Genomic DNA, 24,160 nt, shown 5'->3' on the forward strand with positions numbered 1-24,160 from the left:
ACTTCTTATAAAAGAATTGCCATTTGTTTTAATAAAATAATTTAAATCAATTTTTCACTTGATTTCAAATTAAATGAATTATATTGGTTGACAATGAGATATATATATTTTTAGTACAATTGCCAAATGCAATAAACTGGTTTTAGGTATATGTTACTGGAAGGAAAAAGCAATCCCTGCTGCGTTACTGATCCCAGAGAAACATTTGCATGTACAGTTGCAAGAAAAAGTATGTGAACCCTTTGGGATTAGGTGGAGTTTTGCATGAATTGGCCATAAAATGTGCTCTAAACGTCATGTAAGTCACAGCAATAGAAAAAGACAGTATGCTTAAAATAATACTACACAAACATTAGCTGTTGTCATGTTTTAATTGAACATAAGATGGAAACATTCACAGTGCAGGGTGGAAAAAGTATGTGAACCTTTGGACTTAATAACTGGTTGACCCTCCTTTGGCAGCAATAACCTCAACCAAACATTTCCTGTAGTTGCAGATCAGACCTGCACAACGATCTGGAGTAATTTTGGACCACTCCTCTTCACAAAACTGTTTCGGTGTAGCAATCTTCTTGGGATGTCTGGTGTGAATCACTCTCTTAAGGTCATGCCACAGCATTTCAATCTGGTTGAGGTCAGGACTCTGACTGGGCCACTCCAGAAGGCGTATTCTGTTCTGTTGAAGCCATTGTTTTGTTGAATTACTTGTATGCTTTGGGTCATTGTCCTGTTGCATCACCCATCCTCTGCGGAGCTTCAGTTGGCAGACAGATGGTCATATGTTTTCCTGCAAAATGTCCTGATAAACTCTGGAATTCATTTTCCCACCAGTGACAACAATCCGTCCAGGCCCTGAGTCAGCAAAGCAGCCGCAAACCATGATGCTCCCTCCACCATGTTTTACAGTGGGGATGAGGTTTTGATGTTGGTGTGCTGTGCCTTTTTTTCTCCACACATAGTGTTGTGTGTTTTTCCCAAACAAGTCAATTTTGGTTTCATCTGTCCACAGTATATTTTGCCAGTAGTGCTGTGGAACATCCAGGTGCTCTTTTGCAAACTTCAAATGTGCTGCAATATTTTTTTTTGGACAGCAATGGCTTCCTCTGTGGTGTCCTCCCATGTACTCCATTCTTGTTTAATGTTTTCCTTATTGTAGATGTGTCAACAAAAATGTTAGCATGTGCCAGAGATTTCTGTAGGTCTTTAGCTGACACTCTAGGATTCTTCTTTATCTCATTAAGCATTATGTGCTTTGCTCTTGCAGTCATTTTTACAGGACGACCACGCCTAGGGAGAGTAGCAACAGTGCTAAACTTTCTCCATTTGTAGACAGTCTGTCTTACCGTGGACACATTAACATCAAGGCTTTTGGAGATACTTTTGTAACCCTTTCCAGCTTCATGCAAGTCAACAATTCTTGATCGTAGGTCTTCTGAGAGCTTTTTTCTGCAAGGCATGGTTCACATCAGACAGTGCTTCTTGAGACCAGTAAACCCAAAACAGGTGTGTGTTTTTAAAGGGCAGGACGGCTGTCAGCAACACATCCAATATCATCACACTGGTTGGAGTCAAGGTTGGCTCACTCCTGGCTCCAATTAGCTCTTGGAGAAGTCATTAGGCTAGGGGTTCACATACTTTTTCCACCCTGCACTGTGAATGTTTCCATCTTATGTTCAATTAAAACATGACTACAGCTAATGTTTGTGTAGTATTATTTTAAGCAGACTGTGTTTTTCTATTGTTGTGACTTACATGACGTTTAGACCGCATTTTATGGCCAATTCATGCAAAACTCCATGTAATCCCAAAGGTTTCACATACTTTTTCTTGCAACTGTATGCAGGTATCCTTAGGGTGCCATAGTTATGGATGAGAAATATTGGTTGCAAAGTTGGCATTTCTGGATGTAACACAGATATTTTGGACTTATTTTTGTTTCTTTGCATGTTAGATATTTTTAAAAAGGCATATGCTACTGACTACGCTTATGCACATATGTAACATGATCACTGCTTGTCCAAAATTTTACTATACAAATAATACCACCAGAAATTATTTTAGCCTTTTTAATAAATGATGTTATTGATGTTAAGCTCATGAAGGAAAACATCATATATTGTTATGTATATACTAGGTTAATTATTTAAAGACTGAAGTGCAACATAACTAGATTCTAAATAATCTATTTTTCAAAACACACGACAGTCCAAACAGTAAAAGTAAAGTCCAAATTAAGAATATTTCATTCTTAAGAATTGTTTAGATTCAAAATAGTTTTCAAGAGTGTACAAAAGATACTATTTTTTTCTAGAATCAGCTAAATTAGAGATATTACATTGAGAAAATTTTTTCTCATTTCTTTCCTGTTACCTTTGATTTCATTGCAGAGATGTTAACATAAGAAATAGATTATTTTGTTATCTAATTTTACCTTCCAAAAGACAGAAGCAGATGAAAAATGTGAGGTTCTTTCCTGTTGGTTTTTTTGAATTAGCTGTTTTAGATTCTAAAAGTTTAGTTCCTAAAGAAGTAATCCTGTAAATAATGTTAATGTCCTCCTCTAGTGCAGGCTCTTTTATGACTCAAGGACTTCAACTCCCAGAATTCCTGATCCAGCATGGCTCAGCTTGGAAACCTCTCCCTTTCCCCTCAGCATGGCTGGCTCAGGATTTCTGGGAGTTGAAGTCCATGAGTCATAAAAAAGAGCCAAGATTGCTAGCCCTGCAATAGACTTAGGAAAGCCAATAAGGGAGCTGGGTTTTTTTTGTTTTTTGTTTTGCAAAACAAAGGTGCCGGAACGCTGTTCTGAGCATTCTATGAGAAAAAAAGGCCCTGCTCCTCTCCTTGATTAGTTTCCATTCATTGTTTCTTGTCCTGCTCACTGGTGCTTTGGAGAATAGGTTGACCCCTTCCTCTTTGTGGAAACCTCTCAATTACTGGAATACTGCTGTCATGTCCCCTCAGTCCTCCTTTTCTCTAGACTAGCCAAAACCCAAATTCTGCAACTGTTCTTATGTTTTAGTCTCCAGGTCTTTAATCATTTTACTTAATTGCTCTTCTTTGCACTTTTTCCAAAATCTCAATATCTTTTTTGTAACGTGGTGACCAAAACGATGCAGTATTACAGGTGTGGCCCTAACTATGGCTTGATAAAGTGGTACTAATACTTCACAGGATTTTGATTCTATGCCTCTGTTTATACAACAAAGTATTGTATTAGCTTCTTTGGCTGCTGCCGCACACTGCTGACTCATATTTAAGGGGTTCCCAACTGAGGGTGCGAAACAATATTCCAGGGGGGTATGAAAACTTGGCTTTTCAAAATTATAGTCTATATGCATAATTTATTGCCATTATTTCTAACTTTTGTAAGGGGTGCAAGAATATATCAGAAGTGTTCTAGGGGTGCAGTGTATAGAAAAGATTGGGAGCTGCTGATCTACTAGGACTCCAAGGTCCCTCTCATAGTTACTGTTTTTGAGCCAGATTTCACCTAACTGTACTTGTACCTTTGGTTTTTCCTATCTAAGTGTAAAACCTTGCTTTTCTCCACATTAAATTTCATGTTGTTGGATAGGTCCCATTGTTCAAGTCTGTCAAGAACTTTTTTGTATCCTGAGCTTATCTTTCGGATTGTTGGCTATTCCTGCCAGCTTAGTTTCATCTGAAAATTTGATGAGTTCCCCTTCTATTCTTTCTTGTAAGTCATTTATGACGATATTAAGAGTACTGGGTCTAAGACGGAACCTGTGGTACCCCATTGCTTACTTCCCTCCATGTAGACATAGTACCATTAAGAATGACTCATTGAGTACAGTTTGTCAGCCAGTTACAAATCCATCTGGTGGTGACGTTTTCTATCTCACATTTTTCTAGTTTTGCAAGAAGTATGTTTTGGTCTACTTCGTTGAATGCCTTGCTGAAATCTAAGTATACTATGACCACAGCATTTTGCTGGTCTGCTAATTTAGTCTCTTTGTCAAAGAATGAAATAATATTGGCTTGGCAAGATCTGTTTTAACAAACTCATGCTGGCTTCTAGTTATAACTTTATTTATTTCTAGATGTTTGCAGTTCTGTTTTTTGATTATCTTTTCCAGTAACTTCCCAGGTATTGGATGTTAGATTGACTAGTCTGTAGTTTCCTGGATCTGTTTTTCCCCCCTTTCTTGAAGATGGGAAACACATCAGCACTTTTCCAATTCTCTCTAGTCTAACCATTTTCTTGCTTATTTTTTTTCCCTAGTCTGTCTTTTACGGTTAGGTTTTTGGTAGCTTGAGGTATAGTTTCTTTTTGTGTGAAGACTGATGCAAAGAATTAAGCAGCTCTGATTCCTCTCTACTCCCTATTACTTCCTTGCCATCTTCTCTCTTAAATGGACCTACTATTTCCTTTACTTTTTTCTTGTTATGTATATGTTGAAAGAAATCTTTATTATCTTTGACTTTTGTTGTAGGTCTTTGTTCATTCTAAGCTTTTACTTTCCTGACTTCATCTTTGCAGATTCAGGCTATCTGCTGATATTCTGCCTAAGTTATGTGTCCCTTTTTCCATTTTTTGTACTTGTCCTTTTTCGTCTTTCAGTTTATCAGAGAGATCTTTGTGCAACCATGCTTGTTTCTTCTTGGATTTCTTTTTCAGTGGTATTGTGCTGGACTGGGATTTTATGATAATATTTTTCAGAGTTTCCCATGCTTCTTGAGTTGTTTTCTCCTTTAGGATTTTCATGTATGGAATTTTTCTTTTCTGAATTTGTTAAAACCATCTCTATTAAAGTTTAAGACACTGGTTGGGTTATATTCTATTGCTTGTGTTTGCATTATATTGAATTTCAGTATGATGTGGTCACTCTCTCCCAAGGTTCCAGCAACTTCAACTCCCTCTATCACTTCTTATCTATTAGTAAGAATGAGGTCCAGCATAGCTTTTCCTCTAGTTCACTTCCTTTTGGATGACAAAGTTGTCAGCAAGGTTGGTTAGGAATGTGTTTGGTCTGCCACTTGTTGCAGAGTTTGTCTCCCAGTTGATATCAGAATAGTTAAAGTCTCCCATTACTACTATGGTATATTTCCTACATACATTTGTTAGTTGTTTAGCAAAAAGTTCATTTATTTCTTCTGCTTGGTTGGGTGGCCTGTAGTATACACCTATAGCAATGTCATTCTTTTTTCCTTTTATATTGACCCATATGGATTTTAGAAGGTTTTCATCTTTGGTTATGTGGATTTCTATAGAGATGTTGTGACTTTTTATATATAATGCTATTCCACCTCCTCTTTTGCTAGGTCTGTTTCTTTTGAATAGTTTGTATCCTTCCATCAGTACATTGCAGTCATGAGTTTCATCCCACCAAGTTTCAGTAATGGCCATATCTACCTTCATCTACTAGTACATCAAGTTCACCCGGTTTGTTCCCTAAACTTTGAGTGTTAGTGCATAGGCATCTGATTCTTTTATGTGTCTTGATTATTTTTCTTATATCTTCTACTTTGTATCTGGGTTTTCCATCCTTTCCATCACTCTGTACTTCACTATGTTTTTTCTTTTCTTCTTCTTCCTCTTTATACTCCCTATCTCCTTATATGATTGGTTATTTAGTGTTTTTTGCTTGGAATCAGGTTCTAAAGGTCTTGAAGATTGGCTTCCCTCCCACCTCAATTTTAGTTTAAAGCCCTTCTGCCCTTCCTCAATAATAATACGAAGGACCTGTGTTTACCAACCTTACCAACCTTACCAAGATGAGCCAGTCATTTTCCAAATATATTCTTTCCAGTTCTTGTGAGGTTGACTCCATCCCTTCCCAGTAGCCCTTCATGTAGGTAATGCAGACCATGGTCTAGGAAACCAAAGTTCTCTTGACGATAACCAGTATTTAAGCCAGTGGTTCATTTCTATAATCTTTTGCTCCCTCACTGGATGTTTGTTTTTTGTTGAAAGTATAGATGAAAACATCACTTGAGCTCCTAATTCTTTAACCATCTTCTGTAGCTGTCATAATTTCTTGTTATTGTTTTTAGATTCATTGTTGTATCATTGGTCCCTACATATAGGAGAAGAAAGGGGTAGTAATTCATGGGGTTGATTATTTTAGTAAGTTTTTCAGTTACATCTTTGATTTTTACTCCAGGGTGACAACATACCTTCCTAGATTGACAGTTTGGTCTGCAGACTATGGTTTCTGTTCCCCAAAGAGTTGAATCTCCTATAACTAATCTTATTACTAATCCTATCTTATTAATGTCAACTTTCTGGCTTCTAGTACCCTTCATAATGTTTAGATTACATCTCAGAATTTCAACCCAGTAAAGTTGTACTGAAGAATTGTTAAGACTTTTTCTCTTTGCAAAAAATGTGAATTCGAGGAAGTGGACGAATGGTTACATTTCAGATTTTCTATAGTTTATATATGTGATTGCCTGCTTTGAGCTGAATCTGAATCATATTTGTATTTCTCTACCCATTATTTTTTCATACCGTAGCACAAGATACGCGAATGACATTTTGAAAAATGCTTTCCTCTAGTTTCTTTGATCCTACATTATTAAAAAAGAACCATCAAAATTTCAACTTTATTTCTGATCATGAAGGCAAACATTTTTTATCATTTACATTACAGGAAGACAGCTTCTAGTTGGTTGTTAGAAAAAACATCCTAACAATAATGACAGGTCACCACAGAAACTGGTTATCAGGAGGTCCCTCCCTCCCTCCCTCGGGGTTATTGGTGTCTTTCCATATTCCACTAAGCCAATGGAGGGTAACTTGAAAAAACTTCAAGAAGCTTTCAATAATAATAGTGCAGAGGTGTCCCAAAGAGGGCAGAACCTATTCTTTTTTTACCTCTTTTGAAGCAGTTGGGGAGATTTTAAGGATGGCAATAGAATAGGGACATCTCTGAAGACAAATTACTCTACCGAAATGGGCCAAAAAAGGAAAAGGAAAAAAAACCACATGCCAATAAATTTTTCAGATTCCCCACACTGGACACCTGTTCCTATACTTATTTAAGAAAAGGAAAGAAAGGAAAAAGATGAATCTGAAGTACAGCCATTTTGCTACTAGATTCCCACAATACTATTTTATAGTAATAGGGAACACAAGTGGGGGCTGATAGACATATATACTCTCTCAAACCACATTATAGTTGAGTATAATCCATGAACCCTTTCTTGTATTGCCTGCTTTCTCAAAACATGCACTAACATAGTGTTAAATACTGAGTTCGATGAGGCATTGATCAGACTGAAGGTTAAAGCAACAGCTCTTTATTGAAGCCCCTTGGCTTCTATTTATACCAGACTGCCACTAGGTGGCAGCCAATGAATTTAAAGCACCATTTGCCGCCCAAAGTGCAGGCTTGTAGCTAACATGAAAACAGAGACTTGATTTAAACAAATTCAGCTAACAGCTTGTAACTGCCATTAGAAATTGGGTCAATACACAACACTCCTTCCCCCTAGATTTGTGGTGGCGAACCTATGGCATGCATGCCACAGGTGGCACGCAGAGCCCTCTCTGTGGGCACGCACACCGTTGCCCCAGTGCTAGGCCTTCAGCTGGGTTTTATAAAACATTTTCGCTTTAGGACTCTGCCTCCATGTGCAAAAAAAAAGTTCAATCAATTTCAACTTCTCATGGGGAAAAAAAAGATCTCGTAAAGTTGGAATTGATTGATTGAACTTTTTAGTCCTACCCAGTCTGCCGTTACCACCACAGCCATGCCCACCCAATGGGCCACACCCACCCAATGGGCCACGGCCACCCAGCACCTGATGATACACAAGTGGGTTTTGGGTTGCGGTTTGGGCACTCAGTCTCTAAAAGGTTTGCCTTCACTGCCCTAGATAAATCAACATATCACAAATAATGAATATAATCTTGTAAGTAAGCAGGCGGGTTTTACGCCCACTCTGATCGCCGTAGTGTTGTTGGAGACCCCCGATCTATAAGCTATTTAGATGGGTCAGATAGACTGGGGTCCCTAGACCCACTTGCCTCCGGTACACCGATACCTTTCTGAATGTTCTGGCTGGGTAGACCGGTGCTGTCCTATACAGTACTGTCAGGTTGATTGGTGCCTGTTTCTTCAAATGCAGTACAGTCTGACAGTCTGGGGAACAAGTCTGCTAACAATTCCCATTCAGGGGACATAGTCTCAAGGGTCTGTGGTGACTCAGACGTGGCTAAGTCACCATGCATCTTCCTGCTAGTCTCACAAGACTTAGGAGACTCAGGCATGTGGAGGTTACCAGGCAGGTCCCGGCTCTCCTCTCTGTCAACGGCCAGGGTTTGATTAGCCTGCCACTGTCGCAGTTGGTCTAATGTGGCGCCGAACCACACAACCATCTTCCAGGGCCACTTCATACGACAGTGGCCCTGACACTTTACAAACCACAGCTATCACCTAGGGTGCCCCCTGTCCGTAGTTTTTCACCCAACTTTCTCACTCAATTTCAGATTCTGTGGGGGCTTGGGTTGCGCTGTTTCTGTAGCTGCCCAGTCAGGATGGAGATGGTCCAGCTTTGTGGTCAGCTGATGTCCCCATCTCAGTTCCGTTGGGCTGCAGCCCATTGGGGTACATGGAGTTGTGTGCTGGCAGAGCAAAAAGTCTGCCAGCCGATGATGCCAATCACCAGTTGTTAGTCTCTTTAACGACTCCTTGGTTATCCTGACCATATGTTCTGCTTGACCATTTGAAGCAGAATAAAAGGGGGCTGAAGTAGCATGTCTGATCATGTTGGTCCGTAAGAAGGACTGGGACTCAGCTGCAGTGAATTGTGCCCCATTGTCCGACACAATCACATCAGGCAAGCCTTGCATGGCAAAGATTCTGCACAGTTCCTGGATGGTCCTGGCAGTAGTCATAGTTGGGACAGGTGCTACCTCTAGTCACTTAGAGTAACTGTCTACAACAATGAAGAACACCTCTCCTTGGAAGGGTCCTGCATAGTCTATATCAGGAGTGTCAAACTCAATTTCATTGAGGGCCGCATCAGCATTGTGGTTGCCCTCAGGGTGTGTGTGCGTGGCCATGGTGTGTGCGGTCTATTGGGTGGGCGTGGCTGGAGTGCATGTGGCCTACTGGGTGGGCATGGCCAGCTCTACATCATTCACATCAAGGGTGCCTATGGGGGCCTGGGCAGGAGTGGAACAGATCTGAGGGTCTCTGGTAGAAGATGGGACCAGGGCAAGTGCCAAGGCATGGTCCACTGGAGGAGCCTCACTGTTCCTCTCAGGTCATGCAGGGGGGTGCTGGATGGTGGCGCGGAGGTCAAATGCCCAGCCCAGCCATCAAGCACCCATGTCACTAAGCCCAGCCCCACTTCTCCAAGGGGGCACCCAGCTGCTGTGCTTGCTCTCCTTAGCAACAATGCTTATGATGCGTATGAGGGCAAAGTCAAGAGGGAGGCCCACTCCCTTTCCATGTGAGGAGACCTGGCTTTGTATCCAAAGCACCCTAAGCAATAGGATGGGAGACCCCCCAGGATATGCCAGGAGGAAGGGGCAAGGGGATGGTGAAAGGGCAGCAGGGCAGGACTAAGGCAGGACTTTCCTCAGAACCTCCCTCTCCTTCCTTCCTTCCTTCCTTCCTTCCTTCCTTCCTTCCTTCCTTCCTTCCTTCCTTCCTTCCTTCCTTCCTAGAACAGAGCGATGGGAAAATATTTGAGATGAGAGAGGAAGAAAAACAGGCAGGAAACGCAGGTGGGGAAGTGTCATCCTTCATGAGGAAAGAAGAAATGCACCATTGCCTGGAAGTGGCCAGCACATGGCCCTCGCCTACTTCACATATCCGACTTGGTGGTCTCTGGGGGAGGGTATGCCATGAGCAGCGTGAGAGTTGATGTTACCTGCACAGTGCTGCCTAGCCCCCACCCTACCCAGTTTTGGCAGGCAGCAAGGTGCTCTCCTCACAGTGTCAAGAGGTGAGCTGGGTGGCATGAATCTGAAGAGAAGTGCAACGCTGCCTAGCCCCTAGCCTGCCCAAAGTAGGCAGGGCCATGTGCTGGCCACATTCCAGGCGATGGTGCATTTCTTCATTCCTCAGAAATGGTGATACCTCCCCAGTGTGCATCCAAGGGGCAGGGCCGACACAGCATGGGCTGGTCCCTCGCTGTTTCCAGACGGCCTTGTGGAGCTAAGACTGAATGTATTTTACCATAGATGACCACCACAAAATTGTACACTGGCTCTTGGCTGGCCTGGCCTGGGGCCAAGGCAGCAGGGGCCATTCCCTCACTGTTTCCAGGATGGCTTCATGGGCCACATGAAACCACTTTGCGGGCCGGATCTGGTCACGGACCTTGTGTTTGACATGTCTGGTCTATATGAAAAGACCAGGGAGTTTACATGGCCTCCCAGCGATGTACTAGAGCTTGAGGCATTTCAGTTCTGGTCTCCTGGCAGAGCTGACATCTTTTACTTGAGCCTCTATATCCTTATCCAACCCTGGCCACGTGTCTTCATCCTGACTATTCCAGGATGTCCCTCATGCAGAGATTCTAGGACTCTTGTTCTTAATCTGTGTGGGACTATTACCCAACTTCCCCATAATATGCAGCCCTTGTGAGCTGACAGCTCATCTTGTCTTCTGATGAAACTGTGAAATTCTGGGCCTGGTCTGGTTTCAGGCCACCCCCTCAACACCCAGCTCAGGACACGACTGAGTGTTTTGTCAGTGGCTGTTTCAGCAGCCACATCCGCTGCATGAAGGGGAGACTCAGGAAGATCCTGGATTGCCAGGATACATGCAGCAGGTGCAGGGTTGGGATCTGTTTGAGGCAGGGGCAGTCTGCTGAGCATTTCCTTGCCTGGCTTATGTACTAGCCTGTAATTGTAGGCTGCCATGAAGATTGACCATCTCAGCATCCTCGAGGAAAGGATCTGAGGGGTTTGCTTGTCTACAGTAAACACAACTAGAAGAGGCTTATGATCCGTGAAAATGGTGAATGGGCGACCATAAAGGAAATTGTGGAATTTCTTTATTCCAGCTACTATTGCTCCTCCTCCTTCTCAATTTGTGCGTAATTTCTTTCTGCAGGGGAAAGTGTTCTTGAATAATACGCTATGGGTACTTGCCACCCATCAGCCATTAAATGACTCAAAACTGCTACTATGCCATACGATGAAGCATCGCATGCAATACTGAAAGGCAGTTTCTTGTTGAAGTGCATTAACACTGAGTCTGATGATAACAGTGCCTTGACTGCTTTGAAGCTTTTTTCGTGGATGCTAGTCCACAGCCATGGTGCCCTTTTATCCAGAAGCCTATGCAGAGGCTCTGCCAATGCTGCTTTATGAGGTAGAAATGCATGGTACAAGTTAAGTAAGCCTAAAAATGCCTGCAGCTCCTCCTTTGACTTAGGTCTGGGAGTCTGCTCTATAGTTTTAAGCTTTGAGTCAGTGGGGTGGATTCCAGCTGCATCTATCCGGAATCCCAGGAACTCAATAGAATTCACTCTTTTAAGCTTCAACCCCGCTTTGCAGAAGTGTTGAAGAACTGCTCTGAGATGTTCTGCTAACATTTCTGCTGGCTCTCCAGTGATTAGAACATCGTCAAAGTAAGGGCACACAACTGGAATATTCTTGAATGTACGTTCCATTACACTCTGAAACAGTCCTGGGGTGACACTTACCCCAAACTGCAGGCAGTGAACCCTGAATGCCCCTCTGTTTATAACTATAGTTTGTGCCTCTGCAGTGGCATCATCCACAGGCAGTTGCTGACATGCCTGAGAGGTCCAGCTTAGTGAATAAGCGACCTCCATGTAGTGATGCCAGGATGTGGCTAACTACGGGGATTGAGTACGCATGCTGCTGAAGTGCCTTATTAATGGTGCACTTATAATCAGCACAGATGTGCACATCTCCATTTGGTTTAACAGGTGTGACAATGAGGGTTTCCCACACACTGCTATATACAGGTTGTAGCACTCCCTGCTGCATTAGCTTATCTAACTCTGCATCTATTTTTGGTTTTAAGGCAAAAGGCACTCTGCGAGACTTGATCCTGATTGGTGTTACTGCTGGATCAAGGTGGAGGGAAATAGGTGCTCCTTTGTATTTGCCTAAGCTGGGACTGAATACGTCAGCAAATTCCTGGCACACAGCTGCCAGGTCAGCTGTTCGAGTGCTGTTGATGCCAGTTACATGAATGCCCAGGGCATCAATCCAGTCCAGCCCAATCAAACTGGTGCACTGGCCTTCGACTACCACGACGTTGAGGGAACCCTCAAACTCTTTGAAGCTGACTTTCACTGTAGCTTCGCCTTTAACCGCTACGCGGGAATTTTGAAAGTCTGTCAGCAAAAGGTTTGATGGCTTGAGTTTGACTCGTTTCCGCCTTGTCTGAGGGTGTAATTAAAAGTTTTGTAGGAGATTATGGACAGGGCTGACCCGGTGTCCAGTTCCATCGAACACAGAACCCCTTGTAGCCTGACCCTGAGTCTTAGCTTTTCTTTGAGAGGGCGATGGGCTCCTGTTCTAAAAATGTTCCTCCTCCTGGAGCAGTATCCGACCCTGTTTTGCCCCACGGCCCATTTACCTCTCCTGGGAATATATTCGGGTTGAGCTTCCATCTGGTGACCTTTACAGATGATGGCGATGTGCCCCTGTTTGCCACAGGCTTGACACACTGCAGCGTGGAACCTGCACTCCGATTGCTGGTGCCGTTCTCCGCAGCCGGCACAGCTAGGGAAGAAGACTGCCTTGTCAGATGGCCGCTGCCTTCTTCTTGGTAGCTTCTGCACCCAGTCGATCTCATCATCTTCGTCTGGGTCATCTGTTCTATCTGTGGCTTCGTCGTGAACAGCTGTCTGGCTGGGGGGAGTCTTCAGCGGTTGTAGAGCCTTCACTGCTCCACCCGCAGCCTCTTCTGCCATTACCTCTTTTAATGCGTCCTGGAACGTCAAGGCTTCCTTTGCAAACAGCCTCTGCTGTAAGTCTCTGTTTCTCAGGCCACATACGAGTTGGTTCCTGAGCCGATCCTCTAAATCTGGGAATTCACAGAGTCTGAATGCCTGCCTTAGGGCAGCCATGAATTCAGCTGCTGACTCTCCAAGCTGTTGTTCTTTTTGTTCGAATGCATGCCGCCAAGCAATAACTGGCGTCTCGGGAAATTCAGAATATTCCATTGTTAATTATGGGGGGTGAGATATTACCTCCCGTAGATAGGGCTCGCAACTTGGGTGTCCTCCTAGATTCACAGCTCTCCTTGGAAGATCATATAGGAGCTGTGACTAGGGGGGCCTTCGCCCAGGTTCGCCTGGTGCATCAGTTGCGGCCCTATCTAGACCGGGATGCCTTGCGCACAGTCACTCATGCACTTGTGACCTCCCGTTTGGACTACTGCAATGCTCTCTACATGGGGCTGCCCTTGAAGACTACTCGGAGGCTCCAGCTGGTGCAGAATGCAGCCGCGCGAGTGGTGGTGGGGGCTTCCCGATACTCCCATGTAACACCTCTACTCCGTGAGCTGCATTGGCTTCTGGTTGCCCTCCGGGCAAGATTCAAGGTGCTGGTTATGACCTATAAAGCCCTAAATGGCATGGGTCCGGGTTACTTACGGGAGCACCTGCTGCTGGCATCAAGCTCCCTTCGTCCAGTGCGCTCCCACAGAGAGGGCCTCCTTAGGGTGCCGTCGGTCAAAGAGTGTCGACTGGCGGCCCTCAGGAGGAGGGTGTTCTCTGTGGGCGCACCAGAGCTTTGGAACTGTTTACCGGTGGAGCTCCAGATGGCTCCTGACCTTCGCTCCTTCCGACGTGACCTAAAAACATATTTATTTGAACAAGCCGGCCTGGTCTGATGGGTTTAGGGGTATTTTAACGCTATTGTATTAATTTATTGAATTGGGCTCTAGTATTTAATATTTTTTAACTTTTATATATTGTATTTTATTGTATTGCCCTGTACACCGCCCTGAGTCCTTCGGGAGAAGGGCGGTATAAAAATTAAATTAAATAAATAACGGACAGCCGGGGTTCAAAATGTTCTTTTAGCCTCCTCTTCAGATTAGCGTAGGTGACTGAGGGCTATCAGGTTCTGGCTGGGGCTATCAGGTTCTCTGTGATGTCAAAGGTCACCTGTCCATACACACAGAGCAGGGTTGCAGCCTTCAGTCCATCTTCTCTCACCTGGTTGGCCCGCAAGTAATTCTCCACCCTGGAGATGTAGGAGCTCCATTGTTCAGGGTGAGAAACATCAATTTCATTCAGCTTGCCCCCTTTGGCCATAGCTGACACTCACTAGGTCTTGGTCAGATGCCTTCTGCTGCTAAGGAGCTGCTTTGTGAATCCTGGGGACGGATCCCTCAGGAAGACTGTGCCTCCAGTGTGGCTTACTGGCAGGGAGCCTCCAGTGTGGCTTACTGGCAGGCAGGGTGGGGATGTAGTCCCTACCAGGGCTCTTGTGCCTGGTCTCACACCCAAGTGACTTCTGGCTCAAGTGCTTCAGCTCTTCCTTAGCAGCATCCCACCTTCATTGCCACTCTTAAATACTGAGTTCGATGAGGCATTGATCAGACCGAAGATTAAAGCAACAGCTCTTTATTGAAGGAACTTCTATTTATACCAGACTGCCACTAGGCGGCAGCCAATGAATTTAAAGCACCATTTGCTGCCCAAAGTGCAGGCTTGTAGCTAACATGAAAACAGAGACTTGATTTAAACATATCCAGCCAACAGCTTATAACTGCCATTAGAAATTGGGTCAATACACAACACATAGGATGGATAGTTATCATGTAGTGCATATTTCAGTGTTTGGGGAGGTTTTTAGAATAGGAATGTAACAGAAGAATCCTCTGAGTTAGTTAAGAAGATTATTTTAATAGGTTAGAGAGAAAGTGAGGAGAAGATGGGGAAGAACAAAGATAGCAGGAGAACAGAGATTTTGATGAAATCAGTTTTGAGGATTGAATCAATTTGAACTAGTTGGTGTGGGGAAAATATTGAACATAGAAAGAAAATCTTTAAAAATGGAATGAGTCAGTGGGAATGATCTGTAATAAGATGCAGCATGGCACAATATATAGGTCCAGGCTGCTGGAAACTGCTAGCAAAATGCAGTGGCGTAGCGTGGGTTGTCAGCACCCGGGGCGGGGCAAGGCAACCGGAAGCGGAAATAGAGGGGCGGGCGGGCAGTGACGTCACGGCACTGCTGAAAAGACGCGCCCCGCAGCGGCGTAGACTTTCCAAGAAGAGTCGCGCGCATGCGGGATGCTTCCGGGTCCCTCTCGAGGGCGGCTGGGCGGGGCTCCGACCTGCAAGAGCCGCTGCATTCAAGCTCGCACGTGAGCCCCGCTAAATAAAGCCACGCATGCGCACGAAGCTAGGCCGGCCGGCCAGCGGGTCCGTCTTCGCTCGGCCAAACCTGCCAGGCGCCTGCGGGGCGCTTGCGGTTGGCCTGAGCCTGGGCGGAGAGTTGGCCGCTTCTATTTATTTTATTCAGTTTATGTGGCCGCCCATCTCACCTGCCGGACTCATTTCGCTTTGCAAGAAAGAGCAGCTCGAGAGCGGAGCCAAGCCAACTCTGTGCAGCCCTTGGGGCTCCCTGAGCAGCTCAGTGCGAGCGCGCCCCCCCAGATGTTGCGCCCGGTGCGGCCGGCCCCCCCTGCACCCCCCACACTACGCCACTGGCAAAATGATAGGAAAGTGTTCTTTTCTGTTTTCAGTACATTGAACGCACAATCTTATACTTGGTTATCAACATTAGTGGCTGAGTTCACAGACTATGCTAGGCAAATCCAAATAAATAAAATGATCACTTACTGTGACACCTGAACCAGGCCAAGAAGCTGCTGAGGACTGAGTCTCAAGCCTATGATTCATTGCCCTTTGCTGCACCTTAGGAATAATAGTGCATCTTAGGCACTCTGCTTAAAGCACATTAAGTGATTTATTGATTCAAGCAAATATAATGGCTCTCCTCACCAGTCTTGCGGCCATTTGGCCAGACTTACTTTCATTTGGGTGCCATAAATTATAAAACAAATTCAATATACATGCAATAAATAGTATTACAAAATTAGATGAGGTGAATAGAATTGCTAAATTGTGCTAATATGATGGTATTATAAGGGAGAAGGAATACTGCTAGCCTAAATAAAAAGTGCCTATTAAATCAAACTTTTAATGCTGTTCAACAATAATAATTTTTGTTTGCTTTTAGTCCCTCTCTAAATTACACACAGAAGCCCTACTTGATAATAATTCTAAATCTTCTAAGATGCCACACATACTTAATGCTAGGTTCCTAAAGGCAAACCTAACAAGCATGGTCCTCCATCCTTTCTCTATGCAGACTTAGTTTCACAGCAAGAAAAAAATGGAAATAATATGGTCTGATAATAATTTCTTACGTAGTAGCTTTAATGATATTGCCTTTGTTTTATCCCCAGTTTAAAGACATTTTTAGTTTTTTCAGGTTTTTTGGTTTTTTTTTGTTTTGCTCTTTTCTTGATACGGTTATGCCATGGACATAACCGTACTGGACTGGTCATAGGAGGAATCTGCCCAATTCCTATTAACTACTTTAGGGTATTAGCACTTATTCTTCTATTCTACTCACTGGAAACGTCCCTTCACAACTGTTTGGGTTTAGACTACAGCAAACACCTGGCTTCATACAGAGGTCATGCAGACCTGCCCATATACATGCCTAACCAGAGTTTCCTAAAGGTTTCTTATAAGCAGAAATTTAGCACACTTTGAAAGAATGTTAGGCTTATTTTTTAAATTCAGTTTCAGTATTTTTAAGAAGTCAACAGATGATACAGATAAGGAGGACAAAAGATCTTATAATTGGGGCACTGGGACAGTGAATGCCACCATTAGTAACGCTAGGAGCTTTATTTTTAATTATGCTTTTTCTATAAGCTGCTTAGATTCCTATTGATTTAAGCAACATAAACAAAACTTATAATAAACCACAAACTATAGTAGGGAAAACAAGAGTCCAGGTAGCTCAGTGGTTAGAATGCAGCATTTCAAACTAACTCTGACCACGGTCTGGAGTTCAATCGTTACAGGGCTCATGTTGATTCAACCTTCCATTCTTCCACAGTCAGTAAAATGGGGACCCAGATTTTTGGTGGGGAAATGCTGACATTGTAAATTGCCCAGAGAGTGCTGTAAAAAACTGTGGGGGAGGGGGGTATATAATCTAAGTGCTATTGCTATTATGTGTTGATATTATTATATGAGTCACCTTGAGAAGGGCAGCAAATAAATCAGTTTACAAATTGGCAAGTGATTGGGAAGGGAATCCTGTATGTTAGTGCTGAGATATGCGAGTTTGTACCTTAGCATTGTTTCTGATCATTAGAAATCTAGACAATTCCACAAATCCAAACTTTTTTAAAGAAATAAAGTGGGTTTTTAAAGTTAGTTTAAAGTGTTAGCATGTTAAGCTGCATAACCTTGCATAAGATAGTTTTGGTTGAGGATCTTTCTCTTAACAACTTAGAATGGTATGTGAGCATGAATCCTAATTTTCCGAACAGGAGGTACAATATAGGAGGAATGGAAATTTGCTTTCTACACTTAAACGGGGGTATTTACTCACAAGGGACAAAAAATGCATTTTCCTATTTGTACAACAGTAAAACAGGTTCTTTTTCCTTTTGGAGGAATCTAAATAGTTTTATATTTCTATTTATTCGTAATTAACATTTTTGTTGACAGCCTGCTTATCTTATTTCAGATCAGATAAAACTCTACAGGATATAGTATATAAGCTGGTGCCAGGACTCTTCAAAGGTATGAATTTGTGACTGCTGAGAGTTTAGAAAATAGAATTGGGACAGAGCTTCCTAACTGACATAGCAAAATGCAGCAATCTTAATTTGATTTTGATTTTGTTTGATTTTTAACTTGGGGCTGATAAATAATAAAAAGGTAAAGGTTCCCCCGCACATGCGTGCTCATCGTTTCCAACTCTAGGGGCCGGTGCTCATCTCCGTTTCAAAGCTGAAGAGCCAGCGCTTGTCTGAGGATGACTCCGTGGTCATGTGGCCGGCATGACTAGACGCCAAAGGCGCACAGAACGCTGTTACCTTCCCACTGTAGTGGTCCCTATTTTTCTACTTGCATTTTTACATGCTTTTGGACTGCTAGGTTGGCAGAATCTGGGACGAGTAACAGGCGCTCACTCTGTTACGCGGCACTCGGGATTTGACCCGCCAAACTGCCAACCTTCCGATCGACAAGCTCAGTGTCCTAATCCACTGAGCCACCGTGTCCCCATAGATAAATAATAGTACATAATTATTAAGAAAAGTATTTTGAAAAATATCTTAGGACTTAATGCATACCAGATTGAAATTCTTTTTTATAATTTACAATTGCATAATTGTTTCTGAATTATAACAAATGTATTTATAAAATGGAAGAGAAGAAAGGCACTAAATGTATTAATCTTGCTTTCATTTGCAGATGAAATGAAGAGACGACGTGATTTTTATGCAGCATATCCTCTGGCAGATGGTATGATGTCTGCCTCATTTGTCTTCTGTTGTATGTCAACAGTAATATGCATTTTAAAAAATAGGTGATTTTTCATTCCCTTTCTTTACTTGTTTAGTTCCCAATGGATCCAATGAAGACAGGGGTGAAGTTTCAGAACAGGATAAAGGGAATCTCACGGATGATGAAACTGTCAGCTTATCAATAGAATTCTATGAAGGAATCAGGTAACCTTTTAGGGAATATAAAAGTAATGATATTTTGCTCATATTTCTTCTGACAGATCATTATAGTTTTAATATTTTTATCTGCTTTCTGTTACTTGAAAAATGGTTCCGTATCATTTAACTGCCCAAATCATTTTAGGTACAGGTATCCTCAGTTTCTGACTATTCATTTAACAATGATTGGAAGTTATGACAGCCTCAGAAAAAATGACTTTCAACCTGTCCTCAGAGTTATGATTGTGGTCATAATTGCAATTGCGGATTTGGCAAACAGCTCACATTTACAATGGTTAAAGCAATAGTGGGATTCATCTGGTTTGCACCAGTTTGACAGAACCAATACCTAACTTTTTCTTGAGTTTGGGGAACTGGCTCTGAAATGGCCAGACTAGCATGCATTCACGTGCCTCCAATCCCTTGCTTGCTGCAATCTCGCCCCCCACCCCCGCTCCTAGATTTTCGCTGCCAGACTGTTTAACTTTCTTTCAAGTTTACTTGATGCAGAATGTGGATCCTTCCCATCCTTCAACAAGTAAATTTTAAAGAAAGTTAAATAGTCTGGCAGTGAAAATCTAGCATGGGGAAAAAAATTCTGGTTTTTTGAGATGCCAGACTAGTGTGCATTCATAGGCCTCCAATCCCCTTGCTTGCTGCAAAGCCAGATTGGAGTCTGCAGGTCACTCTTTCCAGCCTATTTCGGACCCAGTCCAAAAGCAAAGGGAATGGTTCCCACTCCATTTGATCGCTGCTTGGCTTCGTTTCCAAAGACACTCTGCGCAGGTTCCAGACAAAATTCCGGGACTGAAAAAGCAGCAATGGGAGCGAAGGGCAGTTTAAAGGCAGAGGAAGAAGGAGAAAGTGGGAGAAGTCACTACCAAACACGTGAGGCGTGACAGATGTTGGGGCGTGGTAGGCCTGGCTGCAGGGGTCTTTTGGCATGGTAAGCGGTTGTGGGGTGCATGGGACAGCTCCCCCTCCCCCAATTTTCTCATGGCAGCGGTCCCCCTACCTTGCCCCCCTCTGCCTCCTCCCCTGCCGAGAACCAATTGTTAAATTATTTGAATCCCACCACTGGCTTAAAGCATGTTGTGATCGTGTGATCATGATTTGTGATTTTCCAGCCAGCTTCTGACAAGCAAAGTCAGTTGAGGAAGTCAGATTTGCTTAACAATCATGGGATTTGTTTAATGACCATGTGATTTGCTTAACAACTTTGGTAAAAATAGTTGTAAAATCAGGTCTGGTCTCATAATGATTCACTTAATGACCATACTGCTTAACAACTGAAATTCCGAACTTGATTGTGATCATAAGTTGAGGCCTTTCTGTATATCATCTTTGTCTGTATTCATCTCAAAATGAGATACATATGTATAAGTTAGAGCTAAACAAAAGCAGACCCAAAGGAAAGATTTAATTTTGTACACTGAATTCTTACTTTTGTTGAAAATTTCCACAAATTGTTGTAAAGAATTAGTTTTAACAAAAAAAAGAAAGTGCCAAAGGAACAGGATCATTCATTTCCCTTTATATTTTTCATATCTTTCTTCCTATCCCATTCCTTAGCTAATAATACAAGTAGAAAAGATCAGACAATGGAATTAATGGGCATATTAGGTGTAGGAAGGGAACAAGGTAGCTACTCTTTAGGAAGTAATGTTAACCTTGCTAATTTCCCCACTCCTGCTGCTGAGGGATCCCCTGGATTTATACTTCTGAACACCTGCTTAATGACCAGCTAAGCAGAATCTCAAACAAATTGGATGGTTTTCTGCAAGCACATTTTCTGTGCCCAATCAGGAATCACAGCCTGAAATCAGGTCTCAGTATGGCTAACCATTAGACCAAACTGGCTTTATTATACTGCAATATAACATTTTTAATTAAAAAAATATTAACAATTATAAAATGTTATATTTTAGAACATTTTAAAACATAAATAGCACACAAAAATGTAAAGCTGAAATCTTTTTGAAATTAGAGTCAACTCCTGGTAACTTCATGAATACATCACATAGTTTTCTTGACAGCAATATAAAAATAGTTTGCCATGATTTTGTTTCTTCTAAACTTCAGTTTTCAAGATGAACTATAGTCAGTTAAATGCTGCCAGCTAGCTGAGCCAAATTCATATGCACATCCACAAATCTGCCCCTCCATTAGAAATTTGGGGAAGGGCAGGCTTGAAGAATATATGCTGCATATTCCTTTTCCATTCCAAAATTTCTAATGATAAGAGAGAAATGTCACAATCTAAATAATTTTTAAAGGGAGTGGGGGCAAATAGAGCACCAGCAAAATGCTATGGATATAGTACATTTGAATGTTAGTAAGACATTTAGCAAAGTAGACTACAATCTACTTCTTGGTAAAATAGAAAAAAACTGGGATAGATAGCATTTCTACCAGATGAATTTGTAACTGGCTGACAAACTACGCTCAATGTGTAGTCCTTAATGCAATTAAGGATGCAGTGAGATATCGTAAGTTCTGTCTTAGCCCATTACTCTTCAGCAATTTCATAAAGATTTAGATGAGGGGATAGAAGGGGAGCTCATCAAATTTGCAGATCCAAGCTGGTAGGAATAGCCAACACCCCAGAAGATAGGCTCAAGTTCCAGATGGATCTCGACAGACTTTAACACTGGGCCTGATCTAACAAAATGAAATTCAATGGAGAAAAAAGTAAAGTTTTACACTTTAGGCAAGAAAAACCAAATGTACAGGTACAGATTAAGTGAAACTTGGCTCAGTAGCAGTAACTGCAAGAGGGTTCTTGGAGTCCTAGTGGACAGTCATTTAAATTCCCACGACGTTAGGGAATGGCAGCAGGTGTAGGAACAGAGGGCCGTATCGATCTCTGGGAAGGTCTCTCCGCTGCTTACAAGCGGTGAGGCACTCCGACCCTCTGGCTCCGCCCCGAGGTCCTGGGAGTGAGGATGTGCAGCCTCCTGAGCTCCGGCTGGTGTACTTGAATGCCAGGTCTGTCGTTAATAAAGCTCCTCTCGTCCGTGACTTGGTCGAGGGTGAGCAGGCGGACCTGGCTTGCATTACGGAAACTTGGTTGGGCCCAGAGGGCGGTATTCCTCTGGTTGATCTTTGCCCACCAGGTTTCCGGGTGCTACACCGGCCTCGGGCTCAGGGTAGGGGTGGGGGAGTGGCTGTTGTTATGAGGGAGACCTTGTGTCCACGGGAGGCCACCGTTCCCCAGATAGTTGGGTGTGAGTCTCTCTTCTTGAGATGCGGCCCTGGTGCGCAGTTGGGCTTGCTGCTGGTGTACCTTTCGCCTAGTCACGCAGCAGCAGCCCTGCCTGAGCTTCTCGATGTCCTCTCTGGGCTGGTGATTGAGTTCCCGAAACTTATAGTTTTGGGGGACTTCAATCTACCATCTCTGGGAGGATCATCTGAGTTGGCTCGGGAGTTCATGGCTTCCATGACGGCCATGGACCTGACGCAAGTAATTTCGGGACCGACTCATGAGGGAGGCCACACCCTTGACCTAGTTTTCTTATCTGGACGGTGGTTAGATGATCTTGGTGGGGGCTCCCCAATTGTTATGCCCCTGTCATGGACCGATCATCATCTCCTGCGGCTGGTCTTCCGTTTTGCCACCCCCCGCCGTGGGTGTGTGGAACCTATCAAATGGTACCGCCCCAGACGCTTAATGGATCCCCAGAGGTTCCAGGCGGCGCTGGGGTCCCCACCTGCCTCCCTTGCTCACAGCTCGGCAGACGCCTTAGTGGAAGCCTGGGAAAGGGCGGCCACTGAGGCTCTTGACCGAGTTGTACCCCTGCGGCCCCTGACCCGGTGCAGATCCCGTCGAGCCCCATGGTTCTCCGTGGAGCTCCGGGAGATGAAGCGTCGGAGACGGGGCCTAGAGAGCGGTTGGAGATCCAGCCGATCCGAATCCGATCGATTGCGACTAAGAACCTACACTAGGTCTTATCTCGCTGCGATAAGGGAGGCGAGGTCTAACCACTTCGCCACCCTTATCGCGTCCGCAGATAATCGCCCGGCCGCCCTGTTTAGGGTGACTCGCTCCCTCCTGAATCAGGAGGTGAGGGAGGATCCCTTGCAGGGTCGTGCCGAGGAGTTTAACCAGCATCTGTCGGACAAAATCGCTCGGATTCGGACCGGTCTGGACTCTGACTGGGCAGAGTCTGTCGAACAGGACACGGGTGGTCTTGTCGATATCACCTGGGAGGAGTTTGATTCTGTGACTCCGGAGGAAGTGGACAGGATCATGGGGAGGCTGAGCACCACCACATGTTTATTGGACCCGTGCCCTTCCTGGCTGGTCTATGCAGCCCGGGAGAGGACACGCAGCTGGTTCCAGGCAGTTATATCGGCTTCTTTGAGTGAGGGTAGCTTCCCCGCCGTCTTGAAAGAGGCGGTGGTGAGGCCTCTCCTCAAGAAGCCTGCCTTGGACCCAGCTGTATTGAACAACTTTCGTCCTGTCTCCAACCTTCGCTTTCTTGCGAAGGTTGTTGAGAGTGTGGTGGCACATCAGCTCCCTCTGGTCCTGGATGAAGCGGATTATCTAGACCCGTACCAATCGGGTTTCAGGCCCGGGTACAGCACGGAGACGGCATTGGTCGCGCTGGTGAATGATCTCTGGAGGGCCCGGGACAGGGGGCATTCCTCTCTTCTGGTCCTATTAGACCTCTCAGCGGCTTTCGATACCATCGACCATGGTATCTTGCTGCGGCGTCTTGGGGGATTGGGAGTGGGAGGCACGGTTTTACAGTGGTTCTCCTCCTATCTCCAGGGACGCTCGCAGTCGGTGTTGGCAGGAGGGCAGAGGTCGACCGCGAGGTCTCTCATTTGTGGAGTTCCTCAGGGGTCGGTCCTCTCGCCTCTCCTGTTCAACATCTATATGAAACCGCTGGGTGAGATCATTCGTGGTTTTGGAGTTGGGTATCATCAGTATGCTGATGATACCCAGCTTTTCTTTTCGACCCCAAACCACCCCAGTGATGCCCTCACCGTGATGTCCCGTTGCCTGGAGGCGGTTCGGGTCTGGATGGGGAGGAACAGACTTCAACTCAACCCCGACAAGACCGAGTGGCTTTGCATACCTTCATCCCGGGTTTATTCGGACATTCCACCTCTTACTATGGGGGGCGAATTATTACCCCCCGTAGATGGGGCTCGCAACTTGGGAGTCCTCCTAGATTCACGGCTCACCCTGGAAGACCACATAGGAGCTGTGACTAGGGGGGCTTTCGCCCAGGTTCGCCTGGTGCGCCAGTTGCGGCCCTATCTAAGCCGGGATGATCTATGCACAGTCACTCACGCGCTCGTGACCTCTCGACTAGACTACTGCAACGCTCTCTACATGGGGCTGCCCTTGAGGACCACCCGGAGGCTCCAACTGGCACAGAATGCAGCCGCGAGAGTTGTGTTGGGAGTTTCCCGATACTCCCATGTCACACCTCTGCTCCGTGAGCTGCATTGGTTGCCAGTTGTCTTCC

General features: G+C 44.3%; 1 protein-coding gene across 6 annotated transcripts in view; it reads left to right on the forward strand.

The window, feature by feature from the left end:
- Positions 1–24,160, forward strand: part of PCGF2 (polycomb group ring finger 2) — an 80,733-nt gene that overhangs the window by 41,254 nt on the left and 15,319 nt on the right. For all 6 annotated transcript variants that reach the window (XM_081346480.1, XM_081346479.1, XM_081346481.1 and 3 more), the window contains 3 exons: positions 17,699–17,754; positions 18,430–18,480; positions 18,578–18,686. In XM_081346480.1, the coding sequence (XP_081202606.1) occupies positions 17,699–17,754; positions 18,430–18,480; positions 18,578–18,686 (216 nt within the window). The remainder of the gene's footprint in view (positions 1–17,698; positions 17,755–18,429; positions 18,481–18,577; positions 18,687–24,160) is intronic.

This window comes from Vipera berus, assembly GCF_964194415.1.
Source record: "Vipera berus genome assembly, chromosome: Z".
NCBI lineage: Eukaryota > Metazoa > Chordata > Lepidosauria > Squamata > Viperidae > Vipera > Vipera berus.